At 42.3% G+C, this 18,792-nt stretch overlaps 4 protein-coding genes across 10 annotated transcripts; 1 reads left to right on the top strand and 3 right to left on the bottom strand.

The window, feature by feature from the left end:
* Positions 1–276: 276 nt before the first annotated feature.
* On the bottom strand, positions 277–6,391 carry khdrbs1a (KH domain containing, RNA binding, signal transduction associated 1a). Of its 2 annotated transcripts, XR_005708199.1 has the most exons (10): positions 5,979–6,391; positions 5,237–5,364; positions 4,501–4,617; positions 4,257–4,403; positions 3,599–3,726; positions 3,058–3,325; positions 2,825–2,901; positions 2,660–2,721; positions 468–2,504; positions 277–387 (listed from the first exon to the last, which is right to left on the bottom strand). XR_005708199.1 is itself a non-coding variant. In XM_040136483.1 (9 exons), the coding sequence occupies exons 1-9, from the start codon at positions 6,142–6,144 to the stop codon at positions 2,395–2,397; spliced, it is 1,203 nt and encodes a 400-aa protein (XP_039992417.1). In that variant the 5' UTR covers positions 6,145–6,391; the 3' UTR covers positions 277–2,394. The 2 variants fall into 2 exon arrangements, 1 of the variants encoding a protein (XP_039992417.1); XM_040136483.1 differs by having other exon boundaries at positions 277–2,504.
* Positions 6,392–8,608: 2,217 nt separating this feature from the next.
* On the bottom strand, positions 8,609–11,440 carry zbtb8os (zinc finger and BTB domain containing 8 opposite strand). 2 transcript variants are annotated; one of them, XM_040136489.1, is made up of 8 exons: positions 11,183–11,440; positions 10,914–10,938; positions 10,687–10,808; positions 10,494–10,576; positions 9,996–10,048; positions 9,188–9,224; positions 9,075–9,083; positions 8,609–8,984 (listed from the first exon to the last, which is right to left on the bottom strand). In XM_040136489.1, exons 1-8 carry the CDS (start codon positions 11,262–11,264, stop codon positions 8,904–8,906), a joined length of 492 nt encoding a protein of 163 aa, XP_039992423.1. In that variant the 5' UTR covers positions 11,265–11,440; the 3' UTR covers positions 8,609–8,903. The 2 variants fall into 2 exon arrangements, with proteins under 2 accessions (XP_039992423.1, XP_039992424.1); XM_040136490.1 differs by having other exon boundaries at positions 8,609–9,083; positions 11,183–11,436.
* On the top strand, positions 11,393–15,845 carry LOC120795035 (histone-binding protein RBBP4). The gene is made up of 11 exons (XM_040136482.1): positions 11,393–11,553; positions 12,025–12,172; positions 12,269–12,414; positions 12,733–12,906; positions 13,000–13,115; positions 13,203–13,363; positions 13,484–13,610; positions 13,732–13,809; positions 14,784–14,918; positions 15,014–15,124; positions 15,274–15,845. Exons 1-11 carry the CDS (start codon positions 11,538–11,540, stop codon positions 15,334–15,336), a joined length of 1,275 nt encoding a protein of 424 aa, XP_039992416.1. The 5' UTR covers positions 11,393–11,537; the 3' UTR covers positions 15,337–15,845.
* Positions 15,780–18,634, bottom strand: LOC120795037 (syncoilin-like). 5 transcript variants are annotated; one of them, XM_040136485.1, is made up of 6 exons: positions 18,484–18,506; positions 17,866–17,943; positions 17,078–17,569; positions 16,424–16,834; positions 16,208–16,332; positions 15,780–16,119 (listed from the first exon to the last, which is right to left on the bottom strand). In XM_040136485.1, the coding sequence occupies exons 3-6, from the start codon at positions 17,564–17,566 to the stop codon at positions 16,074–16,076; spliced, it is 1,071 nt and encodes a 356-aa protein (XP_039992419.1). In that variant the 5' UTR covers positions 17,567–17,569; positions 17,866–17,943; positions 18,484–18,506; the 3' UTR covers positions 15,780–16,073. The 5 variants fall into 5 exon arrangements, with proteins under 5 accessions (XP_039992419.1, XP_039992422.1, XP_039992420.1 ...); XM_040136488.1 differs by lacking the exons at positions 17,866–17,943; positions 18,484–18,506 and adding an exon at positions 18,533–18,634; XM_040136486.1 differs by lacking the exon at positions 17,866–17,943 and having other exon boundaries at positions 18,484–18,574.
* Positions 18,635–18,792: the final 158 nt, after the last annotated feature.

Here is an 18,792-nt window from a genome sequence, read left to right as displayed (position 1 = left end):
GATGTGATCACATGTAAAGACAGACTTCTTATAACAAAACAAAAACAATTTAGGTAAATTAAAAAAAACCTTTATTTTTTTAAATAAAAGACAACTGAGGTCAACATTGTAAAAATATTGCAAATCTGGACACATTCAATAAAAAGGATCATATTCCACAGGATCAATGATCATACAAAATATCTTAAGAAGAAAGAAAAGTATTTTCTTTCAATGCTTCAACAATATTTCAGACGAGCATTTTCTCACTGAGGGAGAAAGCCGCTGCCTCTATACTTTTTTTTTTTTAAACCAGACGAATCCCCCGAGGGATCAGTACTGTTTAAGAGGTGATCAGTCTCAGAGACACTGCAAGGCCTCTGCTCTTTCCAGGGAATTTCAGTGAGCCTGTTGAAGACAGAAGAACTGAGTCAGACCAGAAGCAAAATTCAAGGTTAATGCTTATGTGCAATTTCCTTTCAACTGACCTTAAAGGCCCGGTAAGCCGGAGTTTAATGTGTCACTCACAGTTCTCACACACACAGTTCTGACAACCTAAGAGGAGAAACAGAAATGAGATCTTGGACACACAAGTGCCTGCATGCAAACAATGGACAACGCACATGCAAGACTAATTTTATACTACAAAAGTATCATGCAACTCAAGCTGAAGGGTTTTTGTCCACCAATGGGATGTTTTAACGCTTTGAGTGCAACTACTAATTTTCATTAATCTACATTCTACAGAAATAATCAAGATGGAAATTGGTAAGTATTTAGTGAAATGAATGGACCATTATTGGTTTTATTTGAGCAAGAGTTGCATCACAACCATTTCTGATTGTTTTGTACGGCTTATTTTGCTCGGAATAACTACTGATAGCATAATTTTGTACTCCAATGTTTTTGATGTGTTTTGGATGACTTGCATTACTTGATGTTTTGCACAGAAAACAAAACAAAAATCTAACAAATGAGTGTTGGGGTTAGTTTTACCTTCTTGTGGCGATCTTTAGGCTTTTAGAATCCTCTCCACTGCGATTTTTTTCTTTTATAAAAACCAGCCAGCATGACTTTGCATCAAAGTCAAGTAAGATCCCTGCAAGCTTGATTTGAAATACTGTTGAAATTCAGTTATTTCAAGTGGCTGAAGATACACTGCTCTCTTGAGAGCTTGAAGAGATACACTAACTAAAGGTTAATGACAATACATGTTCAAGCACTATATCATTCTCAAGTCAAACATGTATTTGGCAGCACATTACCTCAAGGAATGATGAGCTTTATTTATTTTTTTTTTTTTGACATTACAAGTGTCATTTAGATAAGTTTTGAAAAACAGACGAAGAGGATAAGCTCATTGGCAAAACACTGCTTTTTTTTGTTGTTTTTTTTTCCTCCCTAAAATCAGGCTGACGTGTATACATACAGATTTTTCAGCGTTGTTGAAAACCACTGAGGACCACTTTCACAAACTGAAGGCATTCCTTTGGTACAACAAAGGCAAAATACCATGTTTAGATCGATTAAAAAGAAACTAGAAACTTTATTGAAACACGCACTGCAGAAAAACATTTTGGGATATATTTAGGATCCTATTTAGCCAAAGGTACACAAGCATTATGCATTTTAGAGACGGCACGGCTTAAAGCATACACAGTTGTCCTAAGGTTATGTACAAAATATTAAGTTGGCTGCAGCCTTCCTTACACACAGTAAGGATTGTTAATCCTTCAAGCTTTACAAGAATTAGTCTAACATCAGCGATGATTTTGCAAGTAATAGCACGACAGATCATAGTATACCAATTGTAGAGTGGCAAAAATAGAGGCATTTTTCTTTGTCAAATGGATTTCAATAGTGTAATAGTTTATAACTTCACACAATACGAGATTTGTATTGTAGTATAAACAAATATATGATAAGACTTTTGTTTTTAAATCAAAACGGCTCAGGGTTGTATTTGAGTTTGCAACTAAATCTATTCTAGTTAAAGTGAAGTTATATTGAGGCATTATGAATCATTTTTGTCCAGTCGTGAAGGACTTTTAAAATGCAGCCTATGTGAAAAGAGTTTATCGCCACAATCACTGAAACTGAAACGATAACCATCAAATATCACTAAAATGTCACTCCTGTTCCTTTGTTAAGGTTTATGTCACTAGGACCTTAACTGCCAACTACGCAACTGAAAAACATTAAATGGAAACAGATAAACAATGAAAAAACCTTATGTTCATGTTTCTCCCCTGGCACTCTATGATACATCCACCAAAACAGCTCCACTGAGTTTAAAAAACAAAAAATAAAATAAAGCATAAAAAAAGGGAACAAACGAGAGGGAAATTACTTTTGAAAAGATAAGTGAGTTACAATCGGAGACAGTTGCCAAAGCAACTCTCTACCAGTAGCCGTTCAGTATCTTCCATATGGATGCTCTCTATACGATCCCTTCGACTGCCTGGACGGGGGGGCTTTGCCTCCAGCCCCGGAGCCGGACCAAGAGTTGTCCCAGTCATCTTGAGCTGAAAGGACAAGAAGAAAACAAAGGGGAGAAGGGGAAAAAAAAAAACCATGCTTGTGAGTGTGGTAGACAAGAGGTATAATCACTGCTTAACAATGTTTCTAAGTGAGTGTGTTTCATTGGTTAGACAAAACAGTATTTCGAATAAAATCTTACCATAAGGCTCATATTGTGAATCCTGGGCCTCCCCATGTCCATAGTCATAATATTCAGTATCCCTGAGGGCAGATTGGAAAAGAGTGTCAGTACAATAGACCACTAATTTAAATATAGTCAGACTAAATGGGCAGATAAAGCCACCTAAAATTCATTTTGACTTACGCAGGTGCAGACTGCTGACTATAATAACTATCATAACCTTCATAGGCAGGCTCTGCATAGGATTCTTCATATGGAGGCTAGAAGGGAAAGAAAGTATTATTCCGGCAATGTCAAGTGAGTCACAACTATTTTGATGAACAGAACCCACACTGCACCCAGCAAGGGATCACTACCATTTATTAACAACACAATTCATGTGAAACAACAAAACAGAGGATTTAAAAAACACTTACATAGTCTTCATAGGCATCAGCTTTGGGCTGTGATGCTGAGGGAGGAACCTGGTGTTGCTGGTGGGACAGGGCTGCGGAGGGGAGCATTCTTGGTGCCCCAGCTGCAGGGGGTCTAGAGCGGGGAGCCGAGCCTCCTCTAGAAGGAGCAGAAGGTGGACCACCCCTACCAGATGGTGCACCTCTAGGAGCGCTACCCCGTCCTAGTCCTCCCCGTGGGGCTCCACCACGCATTGCACCTCGAGGGCCCCCACGTGGCATGCCTCGCCCCCTGTGGAAAGTTAACCAGGTTGTAAAATGTAGATGTAGACAGAAAAGTGATTAGCTAAACAGAACAATTATACAATACAACTATGTCCACAAAAAAAAAAAAAAAAAGTTGTCCGTGTTTGAACATTTTGCTAAATGTGGCTACATGATGTTTCAGTTTGAAGATGTTTGTGTACTTACACAAATTTCACAGGCCAATTCTAATCGGTTGCCAGATAATACTACAATGTGCTTTGGCAGAAATTAGCATTATGGTCATGAATCGGGCCCCTACCTTGGTCCTCCAGCACCCGGTGGTCCACCTCTGCCCCTTCCTAGGTGACCACCTCGCCCCCTGCCTGAGCCATCCTGAGATCCATTCAGGAAGTGAGGATCCATGTACGGGTCATGCTCGCCAGGTTCCTACAGACGAGACAAAAACATTTATGGGTGGCATTCACCAGGGGTACCCAGTGAAGAAATTGTCGGCACGTCTGGAAAGCAAATCTCAAGCTAGGAGTAGGGCTGAACAATTAATCAAAATATATCTGAAATTTCAATATTGTCGAGTGCGATATCCAAATTGCAGGAGCTGCAATTTTTTGATAAAAATGTAAAATGTAGCACAAGATACCATTATAAATGAAGCATTGTGGTATTACACATACAGAGATGCCCAGACCTACAAATCATATCCTCCAGATGTAAGGGAACATGCTTGTTTGGTAAAGACCCCAGCAAAAAAAAAAAAAAAAAAATTACAAAATTTTTATGTTTTTTGTCAGTTATAATGAAATTCAAAAATTTCTCACTAAAATCTTGACTCGTGTCGCGATCACAATATCTTCCACAATAAGCCCAATATGATTTTTTTTGCATGTTCTTCAGCCCTAGTTAGGAGTGCACAAAATATTTCTGGATTTGGGATGTAAGAGGTTCTCCTGGACACATACTGGGATAAGGAACTTCTTGACCTCCTCCATGGCATGAGCCATGCGCAGATAGGCTTCCGGGATGGGTGCCGTCACCTCAATGAACACATGCAGCTCCATGGCCAAGTGTGCATATTTAGCTTCGCCGCCCTTCCTCAGCTCTTCCTCCTGACAAACACATTGAAAGGCAAATGATGATTAACATACAAAACATCACACATAGGGATAAGAGTAACAGCGTAAGTGCAGCCAGGAAAACACATACCTTATTCTTGTCCCTCATGGAACCTTTACCAAGAACAGAAATCTTCGCACCGGTGTCCTCCTGGAGTCTCTTGATTGTGCTACCCTGAGGTCCCAAAAGCTTACCTACAAAGTTGACCTGTAGGAAATGTAATAGTAAATATTGCAGCATTACATTAATTTGTTTTTGTTACCATTGCAGAGGAGACTGCAGCTAAATACAATGGCAGGCCGGAGTACAATTTGTTCTGATAAGAAATCAGTTTATGGCAGCCAAATGCAGATGGGAAGAAAAAAAAAAAAAAAACAAACAAACTTTAAATTCCATCATAGTTGGTACAGCCCCCTTCCTCACTACTTCAGCTGCATTTTTAGACTACTGCAAAATTATTCATGCAGAAATAAGGCTTAGTAAAGCACAGAGCGCATGACTTGACCATTTCTGGGACAGCAAAGCTAGTGTAAGAGAGGGTGCTTCAACTTTGTTGGACATGTACAACACACTGGTGCAAGCTGTCTACACCTCACGACCCAGTTCTGATGGACAGAAATTGCCTTGTCTCGATTTTACATTTCGCTCTCTCAAGTGAGAACCACAATGACACAAAGTCTTATTTTGTCCCACTGGGTCCATGTAAGAGTCACTAGACGGAGCTTTTTCAGTTGTTTGTATCCGATAGGGTGACCAAGCCCCTTGGGACAATAGACATGAAATACGTGGTCAAGCCCCGTGTGATAAAAAGAAGGTGAATTCTTACCCGAGGGTACTGCTTGGTTGGAATGAGTACTCGCTCTTTGAGTTTGAGGTTCTTAGTAGCAAACAGGTCCAGATATGTTTCCTTCTCTGGCTCTTTCTTGGTTTCACCTTTCTGGATCCTCTCAATCTCTGCAGGCAAGAAAAATGTTTTTTTTTTTTTAAGTATGTGGCACTGACAGATGCAAACGACCAACTAGCTGTACACACAGAAATGTATTTGCAGTGTTGGCCAGAAAACAAGCAGCATCTCAGGTGATCTTGTGGCAGCCTGCACACCAGTCAAAACAAAGCTTAGTTATGTTCTGTGTCTTTTAACTGAATCTCAAGCCCTTGGATCACACACTCGGTGTTTCTTTAGTGCAGTCGAAAACATACTATGAATTGCATTTGTGAATTAAATGAGCTAGAACGAATAACGTGGCTTGTAAAAATGAGTCTGGGTCTCTGAAGCGAACTCCAGCTATTCGGTGAACTCTTGTGTAACGTTATCCATAATCAACGATGCCGATTCTTACACGTGTATAAAAATATTAATGTCACGCGAATAGGTTGAGTAAACCCATGGTGAGTAAACCGGAGGGGTTTGGCCCACATCGCCAACATCCACGTGTTTAGTGCGCCATTGTTCAGGCCGCTGTCTGCCGCTGTGCCCAGGGTAACACAAAGAGGCCACTAGGCCACATGCCATGCTACCGCTAGCTAGTCTGCGTTAGCCTTAATACGCTAGCAAGCATTCACACTACCTGCAGAAATGAGTTTCATGGCGTGCGTGAACGATGAATCCAAGCTGTCTTTTTCAGCCAGGAGCTCCGGGAGGTACTTAGTGTCTTCCATTTTGATTTTCTTCTGTGCTGGGCTTGACTCTATGGCGGACTCAGATTTGATCTTATTAGCATTCGCTTGGCTCATAATGCACTGGCACGGCCAAATTAACGAACGAAGCCCTGCTAGGTTCGTTAGCTTCGCCTAAAACGAAACTGCAGCCTAGTAGATAACAGCAGTTCCCGATTGCTCCACGGTAAACGGTCGCGCCACGCGGCCTCCCGGTTCCTTCCCGTTTTTCGCTCTCTTCAATGGACAAAGGAGAGATGGCGCAGCTGCATTTGAGTGTGATGGGAGGAAGAAGCACCGGAGCAGACAATGACGTCACCGGCAGCGAGCCACAAGGCACAGACAAAAACCCCGAGGAGCGAGGGGGGCGGGACGGGACGGGGCGGGGGGGGCTTCGTTCCGTTCACTTGCTCCACAGTGGCGGGGTCAAGCGGGCCACTCCGGCCAGACGCCTACAGCCGTAGCGATAGTGGCCGGTTCCACGGGCCCAGTCCCGTGTTGTAAGTTCATACGGTCTGGCACTGACCCGACTCAGGGCGGTCAGACAGTGAGACGCACAGCCCTGGGTAAATGATTGGGCCAACGAGGCGAGGGGGTTTATCATCTTTCACTCCGTCCAGTCAAGAGTCGTCCAACACTAGCACATAGTTTAACAAAAGTCACCGAAGTTTCTGCTTCCCACCGGTAATTTGGCCCAGAGAGACATTTGTATCACAGTCAAAACGTATTCTCTGTTGGCATACATATTTCTTCTTTCTTTCTTTTTTTCTGCATATTCCGCCATTTGGCTAGTATGAATTACAGCCTACAACTTCTTTCTGCCTCGTATTACCTAAAGAATGGATCTCTCATCTGTTCATTTCTTTGATTATATTTTTTTCCATCAGTTAACACTGGACATGTGCATACTATAGAAATGCCCACTAAACTTGGAGAGCTGCGTACACAAACACACCATATACACCATATACATCATATACATTGAAGCCAAATTGCATTTTCAGAGAGTATCCTTTTTTGCTGTGTCTGTTAAATCAAATATCCTTGCCATTTTTTTTGCTGTATGCCTCCAATCATGATGAACACATCTCTCTTCACGTTCATGAAGTGCCTCTCATCCAATAAAAATACAGTTCACTGTTATTTATCTCCTGTAACATCAGCAAGCACCAGGTTTTTTCTAAAACATAAGCTGACAAATGAACCTTCAGAGAGACGCAGCTCTAGTCCATCTATCACAGCACAGTGTCTTCTTTCGCTGTGTAACCAGAAGAACTAGAGCATCCAGCTGGTGTCCGTCTCCTTGCCTTTCCACTGATTCCTGTTGTGCGGTGCAGTGTGCACGTGTTCTGGTGTGTGACAATAAAGATTAGCTCAACTGTTATGCTCCACAGTGTTGTCACGGGAACTTCTTCTCTCATCATCCAGGCACAATTGCTTCAGATTACTTTAAATTGAAGTACTTATTCAGGACAGCTGTGAGAGACTGCCTGGGATTGTTCAGTCAAACCACAAGCACAGACATGAGCATTCTCTAATATCCTGTGCACAAAGGTGTTTTTTCTAAAATATGCTCGTCTTACGTTTGATGCCTCACTGCACAGGGTCTGCTGTGATCATTGCTTGTCAGGTCCCAGTGTTTCTCCTCCGGCTGCCTTGGAGGTGAATACTCCAGCTGGGCTTGTTGATGTGGTTTGATGGGAGGCTTCAAGTGAGAGCCGCCAGTTTACCCAGACCCACAGTCCAAGATGACCACATGGACTGTGGGTGCAAACAGTAAGATTAAGACATAGCTCTCCAACTCTGAGTTTTACATGGAATATTAGTAATAAACTCACAAATTACATCATACTACATCATATAGGCTCAACCTGCACATAGACAAACCAACCTTGTTGACTTAGAATATACCATATTTCTAAAATGGCATTCAGCCTTTGTACTACAAAAGAAACCCCCCTGCTATTCTTCTCTGTTGACTTAATGGAAGTAATCTTCCTTTTAAGTTTCATATTTTCAAATTTCAATCATTTGAACAGGTATAGACACACACCACGGAGTGCACAATGTCTCTTTGGCTTCTGTGCTCTTAAAAGAGTAAAAATTCACAACTCTAAGAACAGGCTGTCCTGACTGAACAACTTAGACACCTCAGCCTCAACACTGAAACTAGTTACCGGTTTTAATGTTGTGGTACGATCGGTGTACATCAACAATAGCGCTATCCAAAAAAAGAACAGAGCATACTCACATTTATATATAGACTTGTATATACTCTATGAGTGCAGGTTTAAATATTTCAAAAAGAATGTGACGATTTCTAATATGTTGCTGTGTTGGAACTGAAAGTATGTGATGTGTGGTCATTATTTGTTTATGATATTTGCTATGTAATTCTTTTCTCAAAAGTAGTAACAATACTGCTGTTTTACTACTGTTTGCAGCTCTGTCCCCCAGAATGACTTCACATCTACAAAATACTCAAAAGTGAGATTTTAATTTAAAGTACCAACAACCAGTTAATCAATCCCACAAGAAAAAATAAACATCTGGTGATTTATTTACAATGATTAATAAGGCTTCGACACAATTTCAAATTTGTCATAAATAAGAGTTTACAAAAGCATTTCAAGTAAAACTGGGCTGACAAAAACCATTAGACTTCTAAATCAGAGTTTTACTTTTCAGAAATGACTTGAAGTAAAGAGTTCTATTATTCCTCAGTTATATTGAAAGTTATGTGATTTCTCAAATAATGTCAATCATGATACCTGTCAGAGAGCTAGTTAGTAAACAGTTGATCATGAAGTAGAAAAGCAGATTTTAGAAGTCAACAATCAGTGCCTTCGATTAAAAGGCCACTTAAATTGGCCGCGTAGATATATCCAGTTCTGTCGAACCAGGAGTGTGATCTGCCGCTGGAAGAGTCGTCAGATGTCAATAATGGCAAAGATCTCTGGTTTTTCCTTATCGTGGATCTGCATTGCAGAGTATGTGATGGCTTTTACCTCTGTTCCCTGGAATGACAACACAGGACATAACACTACAATTATGTACTTTTGATCATTCATGTCATGCAATTCTTCCGTTAAATATCATTTCACTTCCTTCACTGGCCTACCTGTGGGTGCTTCGCCAGAGAGAATTCTTCACCCCATCTTTAATAAACAAAAGAAAAACTTGGTAGTGAGAGAGCAGCTTTAGAGAGAAAAATAAAAGTAGATGGACCGTGTAAGTGGTAGGACTTCTAGCAGGTGTGGGAATTCATCCAAAAACTCAAACCATTTTCAACATTTTTTTTGCTATATTTTTTTTAAATAAAAAAGGCAGACAGCACAGGATTCCTTTTGAACCTTCTGCACACGTCCTTTAATGATGATTAAAAATATTTTGGACTCACGGTGTGTGTATGTGTTCAACAGCCACAATAAAGACAGATGACAAACAAAATAGTGTAAACATCTAATGATAATGGCCTTAACGTCTGAAGAAATGTACTCCAATTTATATACAATGCTTCCAATGCGTGCCACATAAGATTGAATAGCAGTGAACAGCATTTGTCAGCTGGAAAAATCTGACAATCAGAACTCTGATATGCAAGTCTTCAAAGTAACAATAGAAAACCAACAAAGCTCTAAAGGGACCAAATAATCTGGAGTCAAACCTCAGGTGTCTTGGCTCAAAATTTAAAAAGAATTCAAAAGGCAATAATGTCGAAAACTATGTCAGCATATGCCAGACACTCAGTCCATAGTTAGCTACATTCAGCGCTCCCAACTTTTATGAGCCTCTCGAAGGATTTGTGATTCGTAACATTTTCCGCACTGCAAAACATGTCCACTTTATATCTAACGAGTAATTTTAGGTTAACCATCCCTGTTCTGCTATAACCTTCATGTTATTAGGAACAGGTACCCAAGGCTTACCCAATGGAGCGGATCCTGAAATGCAGTCTGTCTATGTGCAACACTTTGACCTCCTGACGAGAGAATAACACGAGGAAACAAATGATTACTACACAATTAAAAGATAAACAATGAAGGTGTTTTCATAGTCTGAGCATAAACAACAACCAATTACATGTTTTAAGAAAATGATGCGCTGCAGTGTAAAATAATTGAATGTTTGGATGTATTTCGCACATGTCTGGAGTCTATCCCAGCAAACAGTGAGCATAGGGCAGGGAAACACTAGGACAGGTTGCCAGTAGGGAAAGCACATAAAGACAGTCTCTCACCATCATACCAATTGTGAACTAACAGTCTTTAGTCCATTTGACATTGTGTCTTCATACCTTGGTAGAGCCATGTGGATGTACGAGGAAAACACAATCCCCACACAGAAAAGACCGGGGCCCCAAATAACAATAATGTTCATTCTTGCTGCAATATATCCACCACACAACTAACCACCAATTTACTCACCCTGGGAATAAAGAAGAGATCTGCACTAAACTTATATAGCCAGTCATCTAGGAAATGGAAGAGAAGAGACTCCATGTCGTGGCCTTTTGATAGGAACGATGGGAGGGGGAGAAGCATACATAAGAGTTTAATGACAGTACAACTGATAGAATTGTTATGATGGGGATTGTGTTGAACAGACAGCAACTCTCACCCTCCGATTCCACGTCAACGGTATCAGTCGGTTCAACTGTCTCCGTGTCCGTCATGTAGCCGAACATGCCCATGACACACTGCTCGAAGGCCTCTTCCAGAGAACCTCCCCAGGAGTGAATTCTGGGAAGAGAAAAGATATGTTGTGATAACGATGACCACTGGGGAACGACAGAGAAACACGTGATCTTACAAACACTTTAAGGATCAAAATCAAAACACACTCACTGTACATCTGCTGTATGATCCAAATCTGTAGAATCACACACAGGGGAACATGATCACACAGAGCAGGTTGAGTTCTTGCTATTAGACCGACTTAGAGCAGCTGGTTAGAAAAATTGGCGTATGTCACTAAATTTAGATATATAATTTAATTATGCATGAACCAAGCTCTAACTTGAACAATGAAAAGGACTTCTATCACTATTTTCACAAGTAAAGTAATAAGAAACGAGCTGCGCTAGCTACATTATTCGTCGTAACGTCAAACTTACATTCATATTTCTTGTTGATTGGCGGGTATTTGGACTTGACAGCTTTCTGTGATTCTGTCAGGTCTAGCTGACGGTCGCTCATTGTAGCTATAAGTTTGTTCAACGTGTAGAAAGACGAACAAGCCTAACTTTCACCATGTCGATGTTACGACCGGGTTACAACATGGAAATCAGGAGGAAGTTCCGGACGTGGTCGTGTGTTGCGGTGACGACTTCCTGTCGGTCTTGGAGAACGCCGATTGGCTGGTCGCGTTCTATGGAGTTGGCGCCATAGCGAGCCTTCGTGCTGTCTTCAGAGCGCTTTCCCCCCAAAAATACTACTCTTTGCCAGTATTAGCGGTTTATCTGCGACACAATGGCTGATAAAGACGGTAAGGGTGTTTATTATGCGGCTAAATGTGTTTGTGTTTAGTCCAAAGTGACAGAAAGTACGAATCCGGATGGACCGGTGGTAGTTGGCGCGCCGGCCAGCATCTCCTTTCATTGTTAGAAACCAGCCAGCTAGCTGTTAGCTAACGTTAGCTGCTAGCAGGCTGGCTACCCCGGGTTTTTAATTTAGGAGTGCAGGTTAACTCACTATTCCACATGGAGTGAGGTGTTGCTTAGGATCCACCTCACAGGCTGATTAAGATCTTGAATTTATGTGGCCGACTCTAGCAACGTGTGCTAACATTAGCGTATCAGTTAAAGAAACCTGAGTGCTAGCTAATGTTAATTTATCAAGGAAAAGACTTGGTTGAACTGTAACTGCACCCCGATATACCATGTTCAGCCCAGGAAAATTAGACGCTGCGTGGCTTAGGTTTGACAGCTTTATGTTGCTGGTTAATGCTACGTTGCAGCTGCATTTGACGATGCTGTGGAGGAAAGGGTGATCAATGAGGAGTACAAGATCTGGAAGAAAAACACCCCTTTCCTTTATGACCTGGTCATGACTCACGCCCTGGAGTGGCCCAGCCTCACCGCCCAGTGGCTGCCAGATGTCACCAGGTGAGAGGTGTACTGTCTTCTGCACCCAGACATGCACCAAGAAATGACACGAGAAAGGCGTGGATGATATCTTAGTTGCAATGATCCTCTCCACAGGCCAGAGGGCAAAGACTACAGCGTGCACAGACTGGTTCTGGGGACACACACTTCTGATGAGCAGAATCACCTTGTGATTGCCAGTGTTCAGCTCCCAAATGATGATGCCCAGTTTGATGCCTCACACTATGACAGTGAGAAAGGAGGTGAGGGCAAATATGATATTTTAATATAAACATGACTGTCTTTCAATGCAATCAAGCTGTCATAAAGTTCTTATATCAGGATGTTGTGACTCACAGTTCTTCTCAATGAATTAATAAAGTTAAATTTTGCTGAAATCTTTAATGCTTCAGAAAACATAGGTATGTATTTTTGTTTTTGATAATATTTGAGTTGATAAAATGCAGTTTGCCATACTTCCATACAATACCCCCATTTTACATGCTTAGTGGAACAGAATTGCTTTTCACACAGAGACATTAACAATAACCATTTAATCTACATGTTGTTTTTTATTTCAGAGTTTGGAGGCTTTGGATCTGTAAGTGGGAAAATAGAGATTGAGATCAAGATCAACCATGAGGGAGAAGTGAACAGAGCCCGCTACATGCCTCAGAATCCTTGCATCATTGCCACCAAGACCCCCACAAGTGATGTGCTGGTCTTTGATTACACAAAGCACCCCTCCAAGCCTGGTAAGGTTACAGCCGAAAAAAACATTTTCAAAAGTCTACAGCAAGTGTTTTTTCTGCACAATTGTTGTGACATTGATTTTATTGTTATTGAAGACCCTTCAGGAGAGTGCACTCCAGATCTGCGCCTGAGAGGCCACCAGAAGGAGGGCTACGGCCTTTCCTGGAATCCCAACCTCAGTGGCTGTCTCCTCAGTGCTTCTGATGACCATGTAAGCAACCTGTCATTCTCTTCTTTTCTGTTCTTCTACTGTTTTTGGTTAGTATATTTTCTCACCCATATTTGCTCTCTGTTACAGACTATCTGCCTCTGGGACATCAGCACAGTGCCCAAGGAGGGCAAGATTGTGGATGCCAAGACCATCTTCACGGGCCACACTGCTGTGGTGGAGGATGTCTCCTGGCATTTGCTCCACGAGTCACTCTTTGGATCTGTGGCCGATGACCAGAAACTCATGATGTTAGCAGCTCTTATCTCTACAACAGAATTCACTAACCTCTGTGGTAACCTGCGAGAAACATAGTTGCTGTTCAGTTTCAACTCTTTGTAACAATGGTGCTTTTGTCTGTTCGGACACAGCTGGGATACACGGTCCAACAACACCTCCAAGCCCAGCCATGCAGTGGACGCCCACACCGCTGAGGTCAACTGCCTGTCCTTCAATCCCTACAGCGAGTTCATCCTAGCCACTGGCTCTGCAGATAAGGTGGGTCCACGCTCTGTACAGCTGTTACACAGCAAGTTGCTTTTCAATGATGCCTAGTGTATTCTTACTCTCTCTGTATAATGAGGTGAATCGGTGAAAGCGGACTACTTTTTATTTTTAGACTGTGGCTCTTTGGGACTTGAGGAACCTGAAGCTGAAGCTGCACTCATTTGAGTCTCACAAAGACGAGATCTTCCAGGTAAGAAGTGAACCTCTAATCAGTTACATTCACTTCACATAAAGTTTGTATTAGAGTTATTGTTTGGCTGATCTGTATGAGCTCAAATAAGGGTCAAAAAGATTTTGAACTCTTAAAGTGATGTTCAAAAATAATTCCAAAGTTTGTAGTTATAAGTCAACCTTTAAAATCAATATGCATGAGAAATTCAGGTTTGTGTTTGTTTTCTTAAAAAAGAAGAGAGAGACTGTGTGAATAAAATATGTAAATAACTGGCATCATCGGTGATGTTACACAAAGACACTGAATTTAAAAAAAGGGCTTTTGTGAACATGTGTGTACAGATACAAAGCACAAACAGTGCTCAAAGTTCCTCCACGTGTGTGAGACTGAAGTTACAAGTTCAACGTAACAAATTCTGTCTTTTACACTTGAATCTGATTGGACAGCGACAATCCAATCAGTGGACAGGTGGTTCTGTTATCTTCATCTGTGCCACAGGTCCTGAAAGATGTAATAGATTTTCAGGATGGACGACAAAGGCTCTTCCACACGTGCACAATTTTTATTTATTTATTTTTTTCCCCACAAACTTTTCTACACATGTACAAACTTGAATTTCTCATGCAGATCTATTTTTACAGGCTTACAAAGGTTGACTTATGGAATTATTTGTGAACATCAGTTTAAGGGCTCAAAATCTTTTTTGACCCTAATTTGAGTTATGTTGTAAACACTGACCAGTGAGTTATGTGAGTGCTGTGGCTCACTGGCCATGTTGTGGAATGGGTCCTCTCAAGCACATATACCTGCTAGCCTTTGGCTTTATGAGATCAAGCATGTTATAATTGTTGATTTAACAGGGTCGTTGTTAACAGAAGCAAAGCAAAAGACAATAGTCAACCCACTGTTGATGGTGGTACATGTTTTTAGTTTTATCTTCATGAAGTACTTTGTGGCAGAAATGTAACATTTGGCCCATCTCATCCCACCAGGTTCAGTGGTCTCCTCATAACGAAACCATCCTAGCCTCCAGTGGCACAGACAGAAGGCTCAACGTCTGGGACCTCAGCAAGATTGGAGAGGAGCAGTCTCCAGAAGATGCTGAGGATGGCCCTCCTGAGCTGCTGGTCGGTTTTATGGTGGTTGTGTGTGTGCACGCCACACAATTTTTTTTATAAATCTAAAGTGCAATAGTAATTCCTCCTGCTCTGTTTGTTTTTAGTTCATCCATGGAGGACACACAGCTAAGATCTCAGACTTCTCTTGGAACCCCAACGAGCCATGGGTCATCTGTTCTGTATCAGAGGACAACATCATGCAAGTCTGGCAGATGGTAAGAGCTTTGTAACATAGTAGGGGTGTTAGAACTCGTAAAAACAGTAAATATAAGACATAATATGGAGAGAACTTGGATATTAAAGTGCATTTATTACAACAGTAAGTATGAGTTGCAGTGAATATTTCTAAATTGTTTCTCTGTAGGCTGAAAACATCTACAATGACGAGGACCCAGAAGGTGCTGCAGATTCAGAGGTCCAGGCATGAGTCCAGTCTCCACGTCTCTTCATTTGACCTGCTTGTTAAAAATGGATCACTTTTCCAGTGTTGGGTGCATAAGCAGTAATGTCTTTTTAAAAAAAATACATTTTGGGCAGCAGTGGTTTTGTAGAAAATTAAAAAATAAAATGCTGCATTGTCATCATGTTGTGAAGTATTTAAAATACAGTCTGTATAAGTCCGATTTTTAGATCTTTTAGTTTTTCAAACTCCCAATACTCCACTCTGGCTTGTGAGGAAACCATCACAGATGAGTCCATCATCATTCAGGTTTGCATTCTGATGGTTTTATTTCTTTCTTCTTGATTAGTTGTGCTGAAAACATTTCTACAGAGATCCATTTTTAATAAATTGTATATACTGTAGGTTTTTCCTTTTTATTGATATTCGTAGAATGAATTTTCCAGATTGTGTGTTGTCACTTGTATGTGTTTTTTTTTTTTTTTTTCTTTTCCCCTCTGCTTTTTTTCTGTGATGCATCTGATCTCTTGTGTACTTAAGTATATTCATAATAAAAATATTTACATTAAATCTTTTTGCCTTTTTATCTCGGTACAGCATGTCGGTTTTTAAGCTGTATGTAAGAGTAATCTCTAAAAGCCAATAAATACCAAGTTTGAATTGTTCTGCATATTATCAGTTTTCAGCTGTTTGATGTAAATGTACTGCCAGGGTTCAGTCTGGTATAGATATCCTGGTTAAGAATATCCACTGCATATAGGAAATTAGGGCTCTTCCTCTGCAGTGGTTTCGCTGGCTTCATCACAGCCTCTATAGAACAAGGCATTTGTTAGTCATTTTCTTTTATCCTGATGCTCAAAATTCATACTAAGTTATAACTGGATCAGAACAAACCTACCTCAGAAATGTCAGCTCGATTAAAAGGCCATCTTTAAGATCCTCCAAATCTTTCTTAGATTTTCTTTGAATCTCAAACTCCACTTCTAGTTCTCTCAGAGTCTCTCTTAGTTTCTCCACAGTCTCCTATGGTAAAGTGGAGAAACATCTTAGTTGGTCTTGTTTTACCACACACATTCTTTATATTTGTCATGTGCGACTTGACTTGTCACTATACCTTGTGTTGTGTGCTGCTCTCCTCCCTCTCCCTCTCCATCAGAGAGATCCTCTGCTCCAGACAGGATCTCTGAGCCTCCATTCTCTGTATATCCTCTCTCAGGGGCCCCACGCCGGCCCTCAGGGCCATCGTCTGCTCCCTGCTCTTTCTCAAGGCTTCTTCCCCAACCTGTCTCCTCTTCAGCAGGGCCATAAGCCGAGGTTCGTACCAGCCCTCCAAGGATGTCACGCTAGCGCTGAGCCGCCGCTGCAGTCTTGCGGACGCCTGGCGGCACAGTCTGACGTCGCTCATGGCCCTGGGCCTGCAGGGCTTACTGACCTGGCCCTTAAGGGCACTGAGCTGGGTTTTCTGGGCCTCCTGGAGGTGGGACAGCTCTTGAGTCAGATTTTGGATGTGGCCCTTGAGCTCCTCCTATGGATGTAAAATTGACAAAAAACATACATCATATACATTAAGAAGATAATGATTCATCATGATTTTATTGAAATTTAATTGGGATCTGCAAAAGAAAAGGACGCTATTCCCAACAAAACAGTATAGCAGGAAAGATTATGATTTCAGATGCCCTTTCAATTTCAGTTTCAGCACAACACCTCACAATGACCCACCACAGTAAATCAATCGTCTAAGTGTCATGAATCCTGTGGTTCCTACCTGTGTAACAGCAGACTGAGCCACCTCGTACTCGTGCGCAGCCAGTGTCACCTCGCTCTGGATGCAGTCTCTGGCTGTGCCAAACAGTTTCCTCTTCACCTGCTGCACTTCCTCATACACAGCCATGTAATCCAGCTGAGCCAGAGTGAGTCGCCTCTGTGCCTCCACCACCTTCCCTCTCAGGTACTCCACAACTTGCAGCATGGGTTCCTGCAGACACAGGAGCTCCTGTATAAGCTTGTCCCTCTGTTTCTCTAGACGGGACACTTGCTGGATGCAGTGCTCGAAAAGCTGCCCCAAGTTTTCCAAGACCGCCTGGTCCATTTGCATTGCAGGGTGCTGTGTACAGTCATCTAGGGAAATGACTGTCTCCGTTTCAGAGTCAGTATGGCTACTTTCTGTGATCTCCCCAACAAATCTAAGCTCCATGGGTGAGTCCTCAGTAGATGCCACGTCTCTTCCATCCTCTGTTGATCCATGATTGTCCATGAGCTGCCAAGAAGTAAACCAGAAGGAAGGAGAAGGAGAGAATGGTCATTAATCAAATGACCGAAATCAATAACTGATGAAATAATGGTTTTTAAATCTCTCCTATCTGGTCATTAATCTCGGGTGAATTTGCATAACAGAGAAATTCAATGTAAATGTAATCAAGTTAACAACTCTGGTAGCTGAAAAGCTTACAACGGGCCAGCCAATAATCACACACAGGAAGACCTTAAAAACCCTCAGGTCAAACATCTTACACTGATCAGTAACGAGTCATCTAAACTTATATTCCTACTCACTTTGTCCAGATAGATGGTGCAGACAGCTATGGACACAGTTTGCTTTTAGCTTTAAGGGCAGCTCAGCAGTGTGTCTGTCTCCAGGAAAACACAGGCACACTTTGTGTTTATTAATAACACTGGGGGCGCGGGGGAAACTCTATCTAAGACTCTCTCATAACCCCACATGGGATCAAAAACCGTGTCAGTGCTGAGGGGCTGACTGGCCTACATGGCCCTGGGTGCATCAGCGAACACATGTCTGGACCAGCCTGGTCGCCACAGCTATATTTACACAGCCTTACGGCCCTTTTTCGATGTGCGTCTAAGAAGGTAGCGACACCGTGGCTGAAAAACTATCTGAGCAATGACGTTCCTCAACTTTCCACCTGAAACACATTCTGCCTGCCAGACTACTTTACAGGAAGAGGTGGGAGCATTAGCAGGCCCGTGCAGATGCTTTCCTCCAGCACTGAGCTCGGCTGCTCATAAAGTTTGCAGACTTCACCTACAGTGTTTGTTTTTTAGCCTTTGACACCAGGGAGTGCCAAAGAGGAATTTCCATGGGGTTTTGAACATTTCAAATTAAACTGTAATCTGGATGAGCGCGTGGCCTCTCCGGTCACCGTCGGGCGTTACCTGTCACTCATGATCACTCGTGTGGTGTGTGCGGGAAGCACAAGCATACCCACTTCCTGCTCTTCCCCGGTCCCGCCGCCAGATGTCCCCACGACACCGCCCGCCGCCCCTCGCGCTCACCTGAGCGCGCCCCCTGGCCTCCCGCAGGTGGGAGCTGCAGGTCGGCGGCGGCGGCGGCGTCGGCGGCGCAGCAGCCTCCCGTCATTTCCCCGCCCGGGTCCAGCGGGGCGTCCGCAGACACGACAGCACCGCCCGCTCAGAGGTCAGCGTAGCTGGCGTCCAGGCAAGCCCGTCGGCCCCGGCGGATCC

Source organism: Xiphias gladius, chromosome 10 (assembly GCF_016859285.1).
Source record: "Xiphias gladius isolate SHS-SW01 ecotype Sanya breed wild chromosome 10, ASM1685928v1, whole genome shotgun sequence".
In the NCBI taxonomy this organism is placed as follows: domain Eukaryota; kingdom Metazoa; phylum Chordata; class Actinopteri; order Istiophoriformes; family Xiphiidae; genus Xiphias; species Xiphias gladius.
Note: the sequence above shows the minus strand (reverse complement) of the source record. Positions and strands in the feature narration are given on the sequence as shown.

Excerpts from the sequence above, each read along its gene's own strand:
- zbtb8os (XM_040136489.1), bottom strand. The coding sequence starts at position 11,264 with ATGAGCGACCGTCAGCTAGACCTGACAGAATCACAGAAAGCTGTCAAG. Across the intron at positions 10,939-11,182 it reads AATCAACAAGAAATATGAAT|ATTTGGATCATACAGCAGAT; the intron begins GTAAGTTTGACG and ends GTGATTCTACAG. Across the intron at positions 10,577-10,686 it reads CGTTGACGTGGAATCGGAGG|GCCACGACATGGAGTCTCTT; the intron begins GTGAGAGTTGCT and ends TCCTATCAAAAG.
- khdrbs1a (XM_040136483.1), bottom strand. The coding sequence starts at position 6,144 with ATGAGCCAAGCGAATGCTAATAAGATCAAATCTGAGTCCGCCATAGAG. Across the intron at positions 3,727-4,256 it reads TCAAGAAGTTCCTTATCCCA|GAACCTGGCGAGCATGACCC; the intron begins GTATGTGTCCAG and ends TCTCGTCTGTAG. Across the intron at positions 2,722-2,824 it reads AGTCAGCAGTCTGCACCTGC|GGATACTGAATATTATGACT; the intron begins GTAAGTCAAAAT and ends ATCTGCCCTCAG.
- LOC120795037 (XM_040136488.1), bottom strand. The coding sequence starts at position 17,566 with ATGGACAATCATGGATCAACAGAGGATGGAAGAGACGTGGCATCTACT. Across the intron at positions 16,835-17,077 it reads CTCAGTCTGCTGTTACACAG|GAGGAGCTCAAGGGCCACAT; the intron begins GTAGGAACCACA and ends TTACATCCATAG. Across the intron at positions 16,333-16,423 it reads AGAGCAGCACACAACACAAG|GAGACTGTGGAGAAACTAAG; the intron begins GTATAGTGACAA and ends ACTTTACCATAG.
- LOC120795035 (XM_040136482.1), top strand. Across the intron at positions 12,173-12,268 it reads TGGCTGCCAGATGTCACCAG|GCCAGAGGGCAAAGACTACA; the intron begins GTGAGAGGTGTA and ends TCCTCTCCACAG. Across the intron at positions 15,125-15,273 it reads TCATGCAAGTCTGGCAGATG|GCTGAAAACATCTACAATGA; the intron begins GTAAGAGCTTTG and ends GTTTCTCTGTAG.